This window comes from Hylobates moloch, unplaced genomic scaffold (assembly GCF_009828535.3).
Source record: "Hylobates moloch isolate HMO894 unplaced genomic scaffold, HMol_V3 SCAFFOLD_18, whole genome shotgun sequence".
Lineage (NCBI taxonomy): Eukaryota > Metazoa > Chordata > Mammalia > Primates > Hylobatidae > Hylobates > Hylobates moloch.
Window position 1 is genome coordinate 33,277,613 of NW_026652293.1, and position 13,532 is coordinate 33,291,144.

The 13,532-nt window shown below is 39.8% G+C and overlaps 1 protein-coding gene across 5 annotated transcripts in view; it reads left to right on the forward strand.

Annotated features, from left to right (window-relative positions):
* Positions 1-13,532, forward strand: part of SCP2 (sterol carrier protein 2) — a 132,274-nt gene that overhangs the window by 107,398 nt on the left and 11,344 nt on the right. For all 5 annotated transcript variants that reach the window (XM_058430899.1, XM_032137115.2, XM_032137117.2 and 2 more), the window contains 2 exons: positions 911-1,013; positions 11,777-11,906. In XM_058430899.1, coding sequence (XP_058286882.1) covers positions 911-1,013; positions 11,777-11,906 — 233 coding nt within the window. The remainder of the gene's footprint in view (positions 1-910; positions 1,014-11,776; positions 11,907-13,532) is intronic.

Consider the following 13,532-nt stretch of genomic DNA (forward strand, 5'->3'; position numbering starts at 1 on the left):
AGTAGCTGGGACTACAGGCGCCCGCCACCACGCCCGGCTAATTTTTTTTGTCTTTTTAGTAGAGACGGGGTTTCACCGTGGTCTCGATCTCCTGACCTCGTGATCCGCCTGCCTCGGCCTCCCAAAGTGCTGGGATTACAAGCGTGAGCCACCGCGCCCGGCCAATTTTTGTATTTTTTATAGAGGGGGTTTCAACATGTTGCCCAGGCTGGTCTCGAACTCCTGAGCTCAAGCGATCTGTCCGCTTCGGCCTCCCAAAGTGCTAGGATTACAGGTGTGAGCCACTGTGCCTGGCTAACTATATTTTTGTTGTTGTTGTTTCTAAATTGTCTCCTCCACTAGCATATAAGATTCATGAGGGTAGCTTCTTTGGTTTACTGTATTTTCAAGAAAAACTTCTAGCTCCTAATGAGCTGATTATGTGTTGAAAAAATGAGGAGAAGAGCTTAATTGTCTCTGTTTGTGACAGAGTTTCGCTCTTGTTGCCCAGCATGGAGTGCAATGGCGCCATCTCGGCTCACTGCAACCTCTGCCTCCTAGGTTCAAGCGATTCTCCTACCTCAACCTCCTGAGTCGCTGTGATTACAGGCATGTGCCACCATGCCCAGCTAATTTTTGTATTTTTAGTAGAGACAGGATTTCTCCGTGGTGGCCAGGCTGGTCTCGAACTCCCGACTTCAGGTGATCCGCTCGCCTCGGCCTCCCAAAGTGCAGGGACTACAGGCATTGAGGCATCGCGCCCGGCCAAGCTTAATTATTTTATATGCTTAACTAAAGATTTCCTTTGGGTAAGATTTGCAACATCTCTGTTCTTAGGGTTTTTGAAAATTTTGAAAATTACTATTTTATAAATGTTGAAAAACCTAGTACCTATGTGACTCCATGAATTGAAATGGTTTCTTTCCCCCAGTTCTTTTAGAACTCATCAAATTGAAGCTGTTCCAACCAGCTCTGCAAGTGATGGATTTAAGGCAAATCTTGTTTTTAAGGAGATTGAGAAGAAACTTGAAGAGGTAAGATTTATGTAAAATATTGCCAGGAAGGACCTTGAGGCTAGAGGAAGCAGACACAGGTTTCAGGTGTTGCCACAAGGTGGTACAATTGAAAATTTATATCACGTTGTCAAGTATTGAGTATAGTTAGATTTCTGAGTGTCTATTAAGGCTTCCTTGTAATTCTAAAAGGAATGCATTTCAGAAATGTATGAATCTCCAGATTTGAGCTAAAGAACTATAATAAATACTGTTAAAATTGTCACTCTTTTCTAGGTTCTCTTTGTCAGAGGGTCATTCAGTTATGGGCAAAGTTCAAATGTAAAGGGATTCTAATTTATTTTGGTATAATTTCCTTTGAATTAAAAAGGTCTTAGTTAAAATCATTCCAAAGAATAATGTTTAAAATGAGCCTTTTTTTGTACATATATCAAAATTCTTTGTAAAAAGAAATTGTGTTTTGATTTCTTAAAGTAGTTTAAAAAATTTTTTGTTTTAAGAATGATGCTAATTTAAAAAATTTATACTATACAGAAATATATGTTTATGAATAGTATAAATTTTATACTATACTTTTGTTTTAACCTTTTAAATAAAAGTTTAAAATCTCCCCAAATTCTGCCACTCAGAGTTTACTGAAATGTTAACAGGTTAACATTCTTTCAGACATCTCTGTGATATTAACTTACAATTTTAACCTAGGGTCAAAAAAACCTGTTGTTTTTTGTTTTGTTTTGTTTTGAGACAGGGTCTTGCTCTGTCGCCCAGGCTGGAGTGCAGTGGTACGATCTTGGGTCACTGCAACCTTCACCTCCCGGGTTCAAGTGATTCTTGTGCCTCTGCCTCCTGAGTAGCCGGGATTACAGGCACCCACCATCACGCCAGGCTAATTTTTGTATTTTTAGTAGAGACAGGGTTTCACCATGTTGGTCAGGCTGGTCTTGAACTCCTTACCTCAAGTGATCCACCCTCCTTGGCCTCCCAAAGTGCTGGGATTACAGGGGTGAGCCACCGTGCCCACTACACCTGTTGTTTTTTATTATATATGCAGATCTATTTTTATGTACAATAATTAGTTCTTGATAGGTAATAATCATACTAAGGCAATCTAAAAATAACTCTCCAGAAAGAGAGTTATTCTCTTCAGGCAAAATTGATATTTATTTCATTGTTTTAAACTTAGAAGAATCTTGTGATCTCTTTCTGTTTTTTTTTTTTTTTTTTTTGAAACAGAGTCTCACTTTGTCGCCCAGAATGCAGTGCAGTGGCGTGATCACGGCTCACTGCAGCCTTGAGCCCCTGGGCTCAAGTGATCCTTTCAGCTTGGCCTCCCAAAGTGTTGGGATTATAGGCGTGAGCCTCTGCCTGGATGTATTTCATTATTGATTTTAGATCTGAGACCATTCAAGGCATGGTTACAGCCATAATCACAATGCAAATTACACATCTATGAAGGTGATCAAAGTGGGCTGGAATAAATAGAATGTTTAAACTGTATTTCACTCACGTTAGAGCCACGGTGTGAAAGGCAAACATTGTGCTTATCTCATAACCCTTATTGTAGGCCAGAGGACTACTTAATATCTGAGATGATTGCACTGTGGATGGGAATACAGGTGATATAACTGATGTGTCTTGTGAAAGAACCCGATATTACCAGGACTCATTATAATCTACAACCATCCTGAGGGAGAGCAGGGCCAGGCATTGGCCTAGAAGCTGCAGACCTGTCCTGCAACCATCTTGGGGTGCATCCACATGGGGCTACCTGTTTTATAACCTATGTTTTTCTTTTGACAGTATGTTCTATGGCCATAAATCTAAATCTTTACCCTCTTTTTTTTTTTTTTGAAACAAAGTCTCGCTCTGTCACCCAGGCTGGAGTGCAGTGGTGTGATCTTGGCTCACTGCAACCTCCACCTCCCGGGTTCAAGCGATTCTTGTGCCTCAGCCTCCCGAGTAGCTGGCATTACAGGCATGTGCCACCACACCCAGCTAATTTTTGTATTTTTAGTAGAGATGGGGTTTCACCATGTTTGCCAGGATGATCTCTTATCTCCTGACCTCGTGATCTGCCCGCCTTGGCCTCCCAAAGTGCTGGGATTACAGGCATGAGCCACCGTGCCCGGCCGTTTACCCTCATTTTTAATACATAGTACGTATTCATATGCATTTGTCAAAATTTAAGTAGCTTCCTGTGATGAATATCAGGTTGTATTTAACATTTTCAAGTAAAACAGTGCTGTAATAAATTTCCTTTTGCACTCATATTTAAGTATTTAAGCTATGATCAATTTAATATAAATAAAGGAGGAAAATTGTTGGGTGGTTGGCTATGTGCATTTTGTATGTTGATACATATTGCCAAACTACCCACCAGAAAGAAAGTACTAATTTATAAACGTTACCAATTCATGAGAATGACTATCTTTTCATTTTAAAACATTTATTTTTATTTTTGTAAAGATGGAGTGTTGCTATGTTGGAGAGTAACTATTTTTACTTCACACTTCTGATACTATGTTGGCTGGTTTTTAAAAAAATCTTTGGGCTGGGCACAGTGGCTCACTCCTGTTATCCCAGCATTGTGGGAGCTGAGGCGGGTGGATCACTTGATGTCAGGAGTTCAAGACCAACCTGGCCAACATAGCAAAACCCTGTCTCTACTAAAAATACAAAAATTAGCCAGGCATGATGGCACACACCTGTAGTCCCAGCTACTAGAGAGGCTGAGGCAGGAGAATCGCTTGAACCTGGAAGGCGGAGGTTGCAGTGAGCCAAGATCACTCCACTGCACTCCAGCCTGGGTGACAAAGCGAGACTCCATCTCAAAAAATTAAAAAAAAAAAAAAAGTCTTTGCCAACCTAGTAGGAAAAAATATCACATTGTTTCTTGAACTTCTTTCATTACAAGTGTTCCTATAAAATGAAGTTGCACTCTATAAAGTCTCGGCTTAAAAGTTTTGGTTTTTAAAAATGCTGCCAATATATTCCTGCAGAGGAACACATAGGATAGTTGTGTCTGACAAGTTGCTTCATTTATTTCAACCCTATTCCATCTAAAAATAAAATCAACTAAATTAATATAGAGATTATCTACTATGAAGTATGAGGGATGGCAGTATATCAATCATTGAATACTTCATTACTGGGATTAACAAATTAGTGTGGTTTTTATTTTACAGTATTCCTTTAGCTTTGCAAATGTATGCCGCTTGCTCCATTTTAATTCTTTTCTCTATAACCTCCCTACCAACCTTGTTCCCTTGTTTCTTTCTCCTTCCCACGATTGTCAGTTTCCTAAGTGTTTGCAGCACTAGAAAGTAAAAGTCTTGGGATCTTTTGTCAATTCATGCATTTTCTGATTAGCAAAGGCAGCCTGGCAAAAGATTTTATTTCCACTTTTGTCTTTGTTAGCAATTCTCCATTGCCCTTCTTTGAATTCTGTCTTAATTTTTTGTCCCTATTAAGTTTACCACAGGACCTACTCCTTAACCTTTTGCCTACTCAGAAAGAAGTACTTTTCTTCAAGCAAGGAGGCACTCAGAACTTTCTCAGTACTAATGATCTCCAATTTCACAACTGTATTTTATTTTCCCTTTTAACTCTCTCTCCTCATCAGTTTCCTTACCCTCTCTCACTCCCACTTCAATTGAAAATGTTTTATTGTCGAAGGGATGTGATTTTATAAGAGGATCAGCTGTTTCTGAAAAGTAACAGCAAGCGCAAATTATTCTCTATCTATTTTAAGGAGATGGGAGGAGAAGTAGTAAGGTTATAGGAATTTCTCTTCAAGTATGCAGGTAGAATTTCTAAATGTTTGCTGGTGTTTTCCTGCTGTAACTTGTTGGTGTCTGCACATAGCTGTATTCCTGAGGCACTGTGCAAGCAGATGGCATGGATGCACCTGGAAATAGTCATTCATGGGCCACTGGCCCTAGAGGAAGCCTTCCTCTCAGGTGGCCTAACACACTAATGTCATTAACCCCCTCTCATATATTATTTCCACAGAACCTTGAGAGATAAAAGATTTTAAGGAATGTGAAGAAGACTTTGAACTTTCTTCATTTTATGGTGGCAGATACAGCTCTGCTGTCATTGGCTAAAGTTTAGAAATATTGATGTGACCTGCAGTTTCAGTGTGGTATGGTCAAATGGAAGTAGCATTGAATTTGGGATTAAAGCAACCTGGGATTGAGTTCTGGTTTTACTACTCACTATCATATGTCCCTGCCTCTCAGGGAACACAGAGTTTAGTGGGAAGAGAGACATGGAAAAATATTTCCAGAAAAAAGTAACATGGGTTTTTGTGCAGAGGGCCATCAAAATAACTGGTGGAGATAGAGAATCCTTTCCAAAAGAGTTAGCATGTGAGCTGAGATTTGAATGATGAGGTCAGGGGTGGGAGTGGAGGCTAGGAAGAAGTGAGTGTGCTGGGATGGGGTAGGAGTAAGGGCATGGAGGCATACAAGCACTTGGCACATAAGTTCATGGAATTCAACATGTTCATGGAATCCAGAGATGAAGAGGAAGAGAAAGTGGCTGGAGATAACAGACAAATATCCTTCGGATCATGAAGACTCTAGGATAATATGTAAAGACAGACTTCATCCTGTTGGCTGTGGGGAGCCACTAAGAAGTTCAAGCCTGAGAGTGTCAGAAGGATATGTTAGTGTTAGATGGACTACTTGGCAGCAGTATAGAGGAGAAGCATTCTTAATCTTTATAAGCCTCAATTGCTTTTTCTGCTTAATGAGCTAATACTAATGTCTGCCCAACTATTTGTATGGTTTTGTGAAGATTAAAGAAATTATATATACAAAAGTATTAACAACTTGAAGGCCCCTCAAAATATTAGTATTGTTAGTAGTTTTTTTCTACAGTTAACTTAAAATAATTTAAGTGAGCTCTTTTAAGGGAAGCCAACATAAGAGAATTTCTTTTTCACTTAAAAGAAAAACCTGACAGTCATTTTGGTTTCTTGGTTTAAGTAGAAAATATTGGTAGTTAATTTCAGGATACTCATATGTAAGAGATGCCGCCATGACTATTGAGATAAGTAGTCCCTGACTAGGACAAAACAAGTGTTTTGTCCTAAGACCCATGTCCAAGATTCCAGTTGGCGCTCAGGAAATGTACTTATATATAAGAAAAAGGTTGACATACCGGGCACGGTGGCTCATGCCTGTAATCCCAGCACTTGGGAGGCCGAGGCGGGTGGATCACTTGAGGCCGGGAGTTCAAGACCAGCCTGGCCAACATGGTGAAACCCCATCTTTATCAAAAATACAAAAAAATTAGCTGTGTGTGGTAGCGTGTGCCTGTAATCCCAGCTACTCAGGAGGCTGAGGCAGGAGAATCGCTTGAACCCAGGAGGCAGACGTTGCAGTGAGCCGAGATTGCACCACAGCACTCCAGCCTGGGAGACAGAGCAAAACTCCATCTCAAAAAAAAAAAAAAAAAAAAGGTTGATACACCCAGTAGGATGACTAAAATAAAAAAGACAATAACAATTGTTTGTGAGGATGTGGAGAAATTCGAAACCCTCATTAATTGCTGGTAGGATTGTGACATGATGTAGCCACTTTGGGAGTGCCTTAAATAATTAAACATCACCTTATGACCCATCAATTCCACTTCTAGATATGTAACCAAAATAAATTAGGAGCCTATGTTCACACAAAAACTTGTACACAAATGTCTATAGCAGTATTATGCATAATAGGAAAAAATGAAAACAACCATCAACTGCTGAATACATAAACAAAATATGTTATATCCATACAATGGAATATTATTTAGCTGTAGAAAGGATTGAAGGAGGCCGGGCATGGTGGCTTATGCCTGTAATCCCAGCACTTTGGGAGGCCGAGGTGGGTGGATCACTCGAGGTCAGGAGTTTGAGACCAGCCAGGCCAACATGGTAAAACCCCATCTCTACTAAAAACACCAAAATTTTTAGTACTTTTTTTTGGCACATGGTGGTGCATGCCTGTAGTCTCAGCTACTTGGGAGGCAGAGGCAGGAGAATCACTTGAACCCGGGAGGAGGTTGCAGTGAGTTTGAAACATGCCACTGCACTCCAGCCTGGGTAACAAAGTGACTCCATTTCAAAAAAAAAAAGGATTGAAAGACTGATCGATGTATGTGTCAATGTGGATAAACTTTGAAAACATCATGCTAAGTGAAAGAAGCAGTCACAAATATATGATTTCATTTATATGAAATGTCCACAATAAGCAAATCTATAGAGACAGGAAGTAGATTAGTGGTTGCCGGGGGCTGAGGGATGGAGGAGACAGGGAATGACTGCTAATGGGTATGAGTTTCTTTTGGGGTTAATGAGAATGCTCTAAAATTAGATAGTGGTTTTGGTTGCACAACCTTGAATATACTAAAACAACCACTGAGTTGAATACTTTAAAAGAGTGAATTTTATAGGATATAAATTATATCTCAATGCTGTTATAAAACAAAACACAACAAAAAGAAATAGTGATCTTAGGCCAGGCTCTCTGCATACTTAGAAACAGAGGTTAGTATCTAATGTCAGTTTATGTAAGTTCCTCAGAGGCAGTAATTATTTGCGTATTTCAGGTACTTATCACAGTGCCTGAACATTGTAAACACTTAAGTCTTTCTTAAAATAATTAATATTATGAGGCCAGGCACAGTGGCTCACGCCTGTAATCCCAGCACTTTGGGAGGCCAAGGCGGGCGGATCACGAGGTCAGGAGATCGAGACCATCCTGACTAACACAGTGAAACCCTGACTCTACTAAAAATACAAAAAATTAGCCGGGCGTGGTGGCGGGCACCTGTAGTCCTAGCTACTCAGGAGGCTGAGGCAGGAGAATGGCATGAACCTGGGAGGCGGAGCTTGCAGTAAGCCGAGATCGTGCCACTGCACTTCAGCCTGGGTGACACAGTGAGACTGTCTCAAAAAAAAAAAAAAAAAATTAATATGATACCAAAAGGAAGAATTTTGTGTATAAATTATTGCAGATATGTAAGGCTGAAATAAAGAAGATAGGAAATAAAAGCTATTAGAAATTAAAGAGAACGGGTAGCCAGTTCCAAAATAAACATTAAAAGATTAGTATATTTTCTATATATTTGAAATAACCTAGCCATAAAATTTAATGCAAAGCTGTGTTATTAACAAAAACAATATAAAATACCTAAGAATAAACTTATCAAGAAATGTACAGAAGGCTATGTTGGGGAAAAAAAAGGCAACATTTTCCCAAAGGACATTAAAGAAAAGGTGAAGATTTACTATATTCATGGATGGGAAGACTTAATGTTGTGAAGATATTACCTCTCCCCTAAACAGATCTATATATTTTATGTAACCCCATCCAACTCCAACAACATTTTGGGAGAAGAACTAAGTGATTATAAAGTACATATAAAGGAAAATGTGTCCAAAAAAAAATCAAAAATAGCCAAGAATATTTGGAAGAGAGGAATTATAATTGAGATTTGCTGTGTCAAAGAGTAAAGTGTATTATAAAGCTATAATATTGGCACAGAAATAGCAGCTAGATCATAGAATAAAACAACAACAACAAAATGCTAACATTCATTGAGTACTCTGTGTGTTGTGGGTATTTATATAATTCTCATACAGCTCTATGAGGGTAGTTACTGTTTTATTCCCATTTAACAGATAAGAAAACTGAGAATCATACAAAAATACAAAAAATTAGCCGGGCGTGGTGTTGGGCGCCTGTAGTCCCAGCTACTAGGGTGGCTGAGGCAGGAGAATGGTATGAACCCAGGAGGCGGAGCTTGCAGTGAGCCAAGATCGCACCACTGCACTCCAGCCTGGGCGACAGAGCGAGACTCTGTCTCAAAAAAAAAAAAAAGAAAAAAACGAATACTGAGATTCAGAAAGGTCTAATAACTTGGCTAACTTGTTGATAACAATCAACAAGATATTGGTTAAATAAATATGGTATACTTTTACAATTAAAGACTATATATGACCATTTAAAATTATGTAGAATATTAGTGACATAGTAATTAGGATAATTATATTAAACAAAAAAAGTGGATTATAAAAATATGATCCCATTTAAGATATATATATAAAAGCTTTATATATAACCTATATATACTATATTTTATTTAATCAGGACCCTGTTAATTGTTATTCAGGTTCGTGCTAACTTCTGGCTCTTATCACAATGCTGTGAATAACATTCTCATATCTAAATATTTTTACAGAGCCTCATTTATTTAAGGGTAAATCCCTAGAATTAAACTTTGCTAATTAAGAACAACAAATCTAGGAATCAAAATAGGTTTGAATTCTTGCTCTTCCATGTACTTCTACAAACCTAGCTAAGTTATTAGACCTTCTTGAATATATATAATAATATATATAGCATATATAGCATATATAAATCTTATATATATATCTTAAGTGGGATCATATTGTTTTGTAATCTACTTTTTCTGTTTAATATAATTAAACAGATCCCATTTAAGATACATATATAATCTTTTCTGTTTAATATAATTAAACAGATTCCATTTAAAAGATATGTATCTTAAATGAGATCGTATTTTGTAATCTATTTTTTCTGTTTACAGAAAGATTTTCTTGTTTTTGGTACAAAACTCATTTTTTTGTCTGCATATATATGTACCAAAAATGATTTTCTTTGAGTGATAAAATTATGAATGATTTTGGCCGGGTGCAGTGGCTCACGCCTGTAATCCTAGCACTTTGGGAGGCTGAGGCGGTGGATCACTTGAGGTCAGGAGTTCGAGACCAGCCTGGCCAACATAGTTAAACCCTGTTTCTACTAAAAATACGAAAAAATAGCATGGTAGTGTGTGCTGTAGTCCCAGCTACTCGGGAGGCTGAGGCAAGAGAGTTGCTCGAACCCAGGAGGCAGAGGTTGCAGTGAGGCAAGATCGTGCTACTGCACTCCAGCCTGGGCGAGAGAGCAAGACTCTGTCTCAAAAAATAATAATAATAAAAAATTATGAATGATTTGTATTTTCTTCTTCTTGCTTACTGGTATTCTAATTTTTCCACAGTGAAATAAATGTTCCTTCTCTAAACATTTTTTTTCAATAAAATTATTATGTTGCTCTGGTTTTTTTTAAACAAGGTGTGTGAGGTTGTTGTCCTCCTTTCATTATTCACCCTGCCAGCTGGCTTAGCTGCTCCTCTGTGCTCCTGTAGTCCCCTGTGTTTCTCTTGATCCCAGTGTATTGTCATAGTGATCATAGCGTATTGACATTACTTACTTTTCTGATTCCTATCTCTATATCCTTGGTGCCTGTAACAATATTTAGCTCAATAAATGCTTCAGGAAGGAAAGACTGGGAATGAAGGGAAAAAGAGGACGGGAGGGAGAAGGGAAACCCCCTTGCAGAGCTACAGGTCTGAGTTTTTTTTCTGTATTTAGGCCAGCTTCTTTCCCCAATGTCCAAAAGCAAGTGGTGGATGGTATATTACTCATATAATTCTTTATACTGATAGAGAAAATGAGTTGAACAACAACAACAAAAAAGGCCTTGATTTCAGAACCACTTGTCTTTAAATTCTGATTGCAAGGAACCAAAAATATACGTAAGGCTAGCTGTGGTGGCTAACCCCTGTATCCTAGCACTTTGAGAGACTGAGGCAGGAGGATTGCTTGAGCCCAGGAGTTTGAGAGCAGCCTGGGCAACATAGGGAGATCCTGTCTGTACACACACACACACACACACACACACACACACACACAGATCCAGATCCTGTCTCTATACACACACACATACACACACACAGACAGATCCAGATCCTGTCTCTATATACACACTCTCACACACACACACACACACATTCAATTAACCAGTTGTGGTGGCACATGCTTGTAATCCCAACTACTTGGGGGAGGCTGAAGTATAAGGTTGCTTGAGCACTGGAGATCAACCCTGCAGTGAGCCCTGATTGTGCCACTGCACTCCAGCCTGCGTGACAGAGTGAGACCTTGTCTCAAAAAAAAGAAAAAAAACCTATATGTGTGTATATATATATAATTTATATGTGTTTATATATATACCATTTATATGCTTATATATATATATGTCATTTATATATGTGTGTGTATACACACACACACACCCCCACGGAGAAGGGCGGGTTGGGATCTTTACATTAAAGATGCCAGAGTGAATCTTTCCCAAATTATTGAAACATACGAGGGCTATTTTGGCAGAAAATGCTGCCCTGTCCCTCCTTCCCTTCCACCAGTTACATTTAAAAAGCCCTTTTTGTTTTTTATTGAGACAAGGTCTTGCTTTGTTGCCCAGGCTGGAGTGCAGTGGCATGATCATAGCTCACCATCACCTCAAACTCCTGGGCTCAAGTGATCCTCCCATTTCAGCCTCCTGAGTAGGTGGGACCACAGGCGTGCACCACTATGCCTGGCTAACTTTTTTATTTTTAGTAGAGACCGGGTCTTACTATGTTGCCCAGGTTGGCCTCCAACTCTTGGGCTCAAGTTATCCCCCCACCTCTGCCTCCCAAAGTGCTGGGATTACAGGAATGAGCCACCATGCCTGGCTTATAAAACCATTTTTAATAAAAGACTTGGCAGATGTGGGAGTTGTTGCCTGCTTGCCTTTCAGACTTTTTTGGGTAAAAGATCATAAGGGACCTTGGGGACTGCTCCCTGGCCCAGATACTCATATCATGTATCTATTTAAACATGAATTTGCTTGAGGAGAAAGCCAGAGAAATGGACTTAATGTAACCCCAGTGTTATTTTTCTTTCCAGGAAGGGGAACAGTTTGTGAAGAAAATCGGTGGTATTTTTGCCTTCAAGGTGAAAGATGGCCCTGGGGGTAAAGAGGCCACCTGGGTGGTGGATGTGAAGAATGGCAAAGGATCAGTGCTTCCTAACTCAGGTTAGTTTGGGAATGACTTCATTCTAGGAGAACTGACAAGTTTACGAAGGCTGTCAGCTGGGAAAATGGGGGTCTGCTTTACTGTTCCCAAAAAGGACTGGCTTTTAAGGTTAAAGAACCAGTAAATTCCAGGGAACAGGAACAGGTCAAAGCCACCTCCTCCCAAGGATTTGGAGCCTCCATCACAGAGTTGCCAATCTTAAGCTTTGGAATTAGGCAAACTTGGGTTGGAGTCCCATCCATGCCATTCACATAATGTGACCTTGAACAAGTTCTGAGACTCGGTTTTCTCTTCTGTAAATGGGCTTAATAAATGGCCCCTTTTCATAAGGTTGGTATGAAGATTAAGAGGATTCTTTCTTAATTAACCTGTAAAGCACACAGTCCAGTGCATGGCTAGTGGCCTTGGAAGACCTGTCCATAACTCACAATCGCCAGTTATTCTTATCCAAATCTTTTTTGACCCCACTCTACTCAGCTTTTGTCCTCATCACTATCCCCAGACTGTTCCTGTCAAGGTCACCAGTGACTACCACATTGCTAAATTCAGTGGTTAATTCCCAGCCTGCATGATATTACACTTACACGTTTTCCTTACCTGCTGGCTGTTCCTCCTTGGCCTCTCTTGATGGTTTCTTTTTGTCTTCAAATTTCTAAGCATTGGAGTGTTCCAAGGCTCAGTTCTATTTGCCTTAATTCCTTGTGGATCTTAACTAGTCCTATGCTTTGAAACAGTTTCTACACTGATGACTTTGTCTTTAGTGTGGACCCAGCCACTGAACTACAAGGTATACATCCAGCTGCTTAACTGACAAGTTTACTTGGACACCTGATAGGTATCACAAAGCTAATGTGTGAAACTGAACTACTGATCTTCCTTCTTCTCCCCTCTAAGTATGTACTCCTCCTGCTGTTATTCCCATTCTTGGTAAATTGCTCCTGTGTCCTACTGGTTCCTTGGTCTAAAAGCCTTGAAGTCATCTTTGGCCACTTCTTTTTCTCTTATACTCCACAGCTTAACCCATCAACACATCTTGTCCTCCTCTGTAACTACCACCACCCTGGTCTAAGCCAGCATCATTGTTTTATCTGGTCTCCCCGATTGTATTCTTGCCCACTACTCTGCACACATGCCAGAGTGATCATTGAAAAACTTGTCGAATTGTTACCTTCCTCTGCTCAAAAGCATCCAATAGCTTTGTCTCACTGCATGTAAAAGCAAAGTTCTTAAAATTGCACTGTATGATCTGGCCCCAGTTTTCACTGTCTTACTATGTATGTCCTTGCTCACTTGGCTCCAGTAACCCTGACTTTTTTGCTGTTGCATGAATGTGGGATTCTCTTGGTTGGGGGCTTTCTACTCTCTGTTCGCTGTCCGGAATTACCTTCTCCCAGATATCCTTGTGGCCCATTCCCTCCTTTCCTTTGGATCTTTGCTCAAATTTCACCTTCTGAGTGAGCCACTCCCTAACCACCCTTTTTAAAATCTTACCCCCACGGTGAAACCCCATCTCTACTAAAAATACAAAAAAATTAGCCGGGCATAGTGGCAGGCACCTGTAGCCCCAGCTACTCAGGAGGCTGAGGCAGGAGAATGGCGTGAACCCAGGAGGCGGAGCTTGCAGT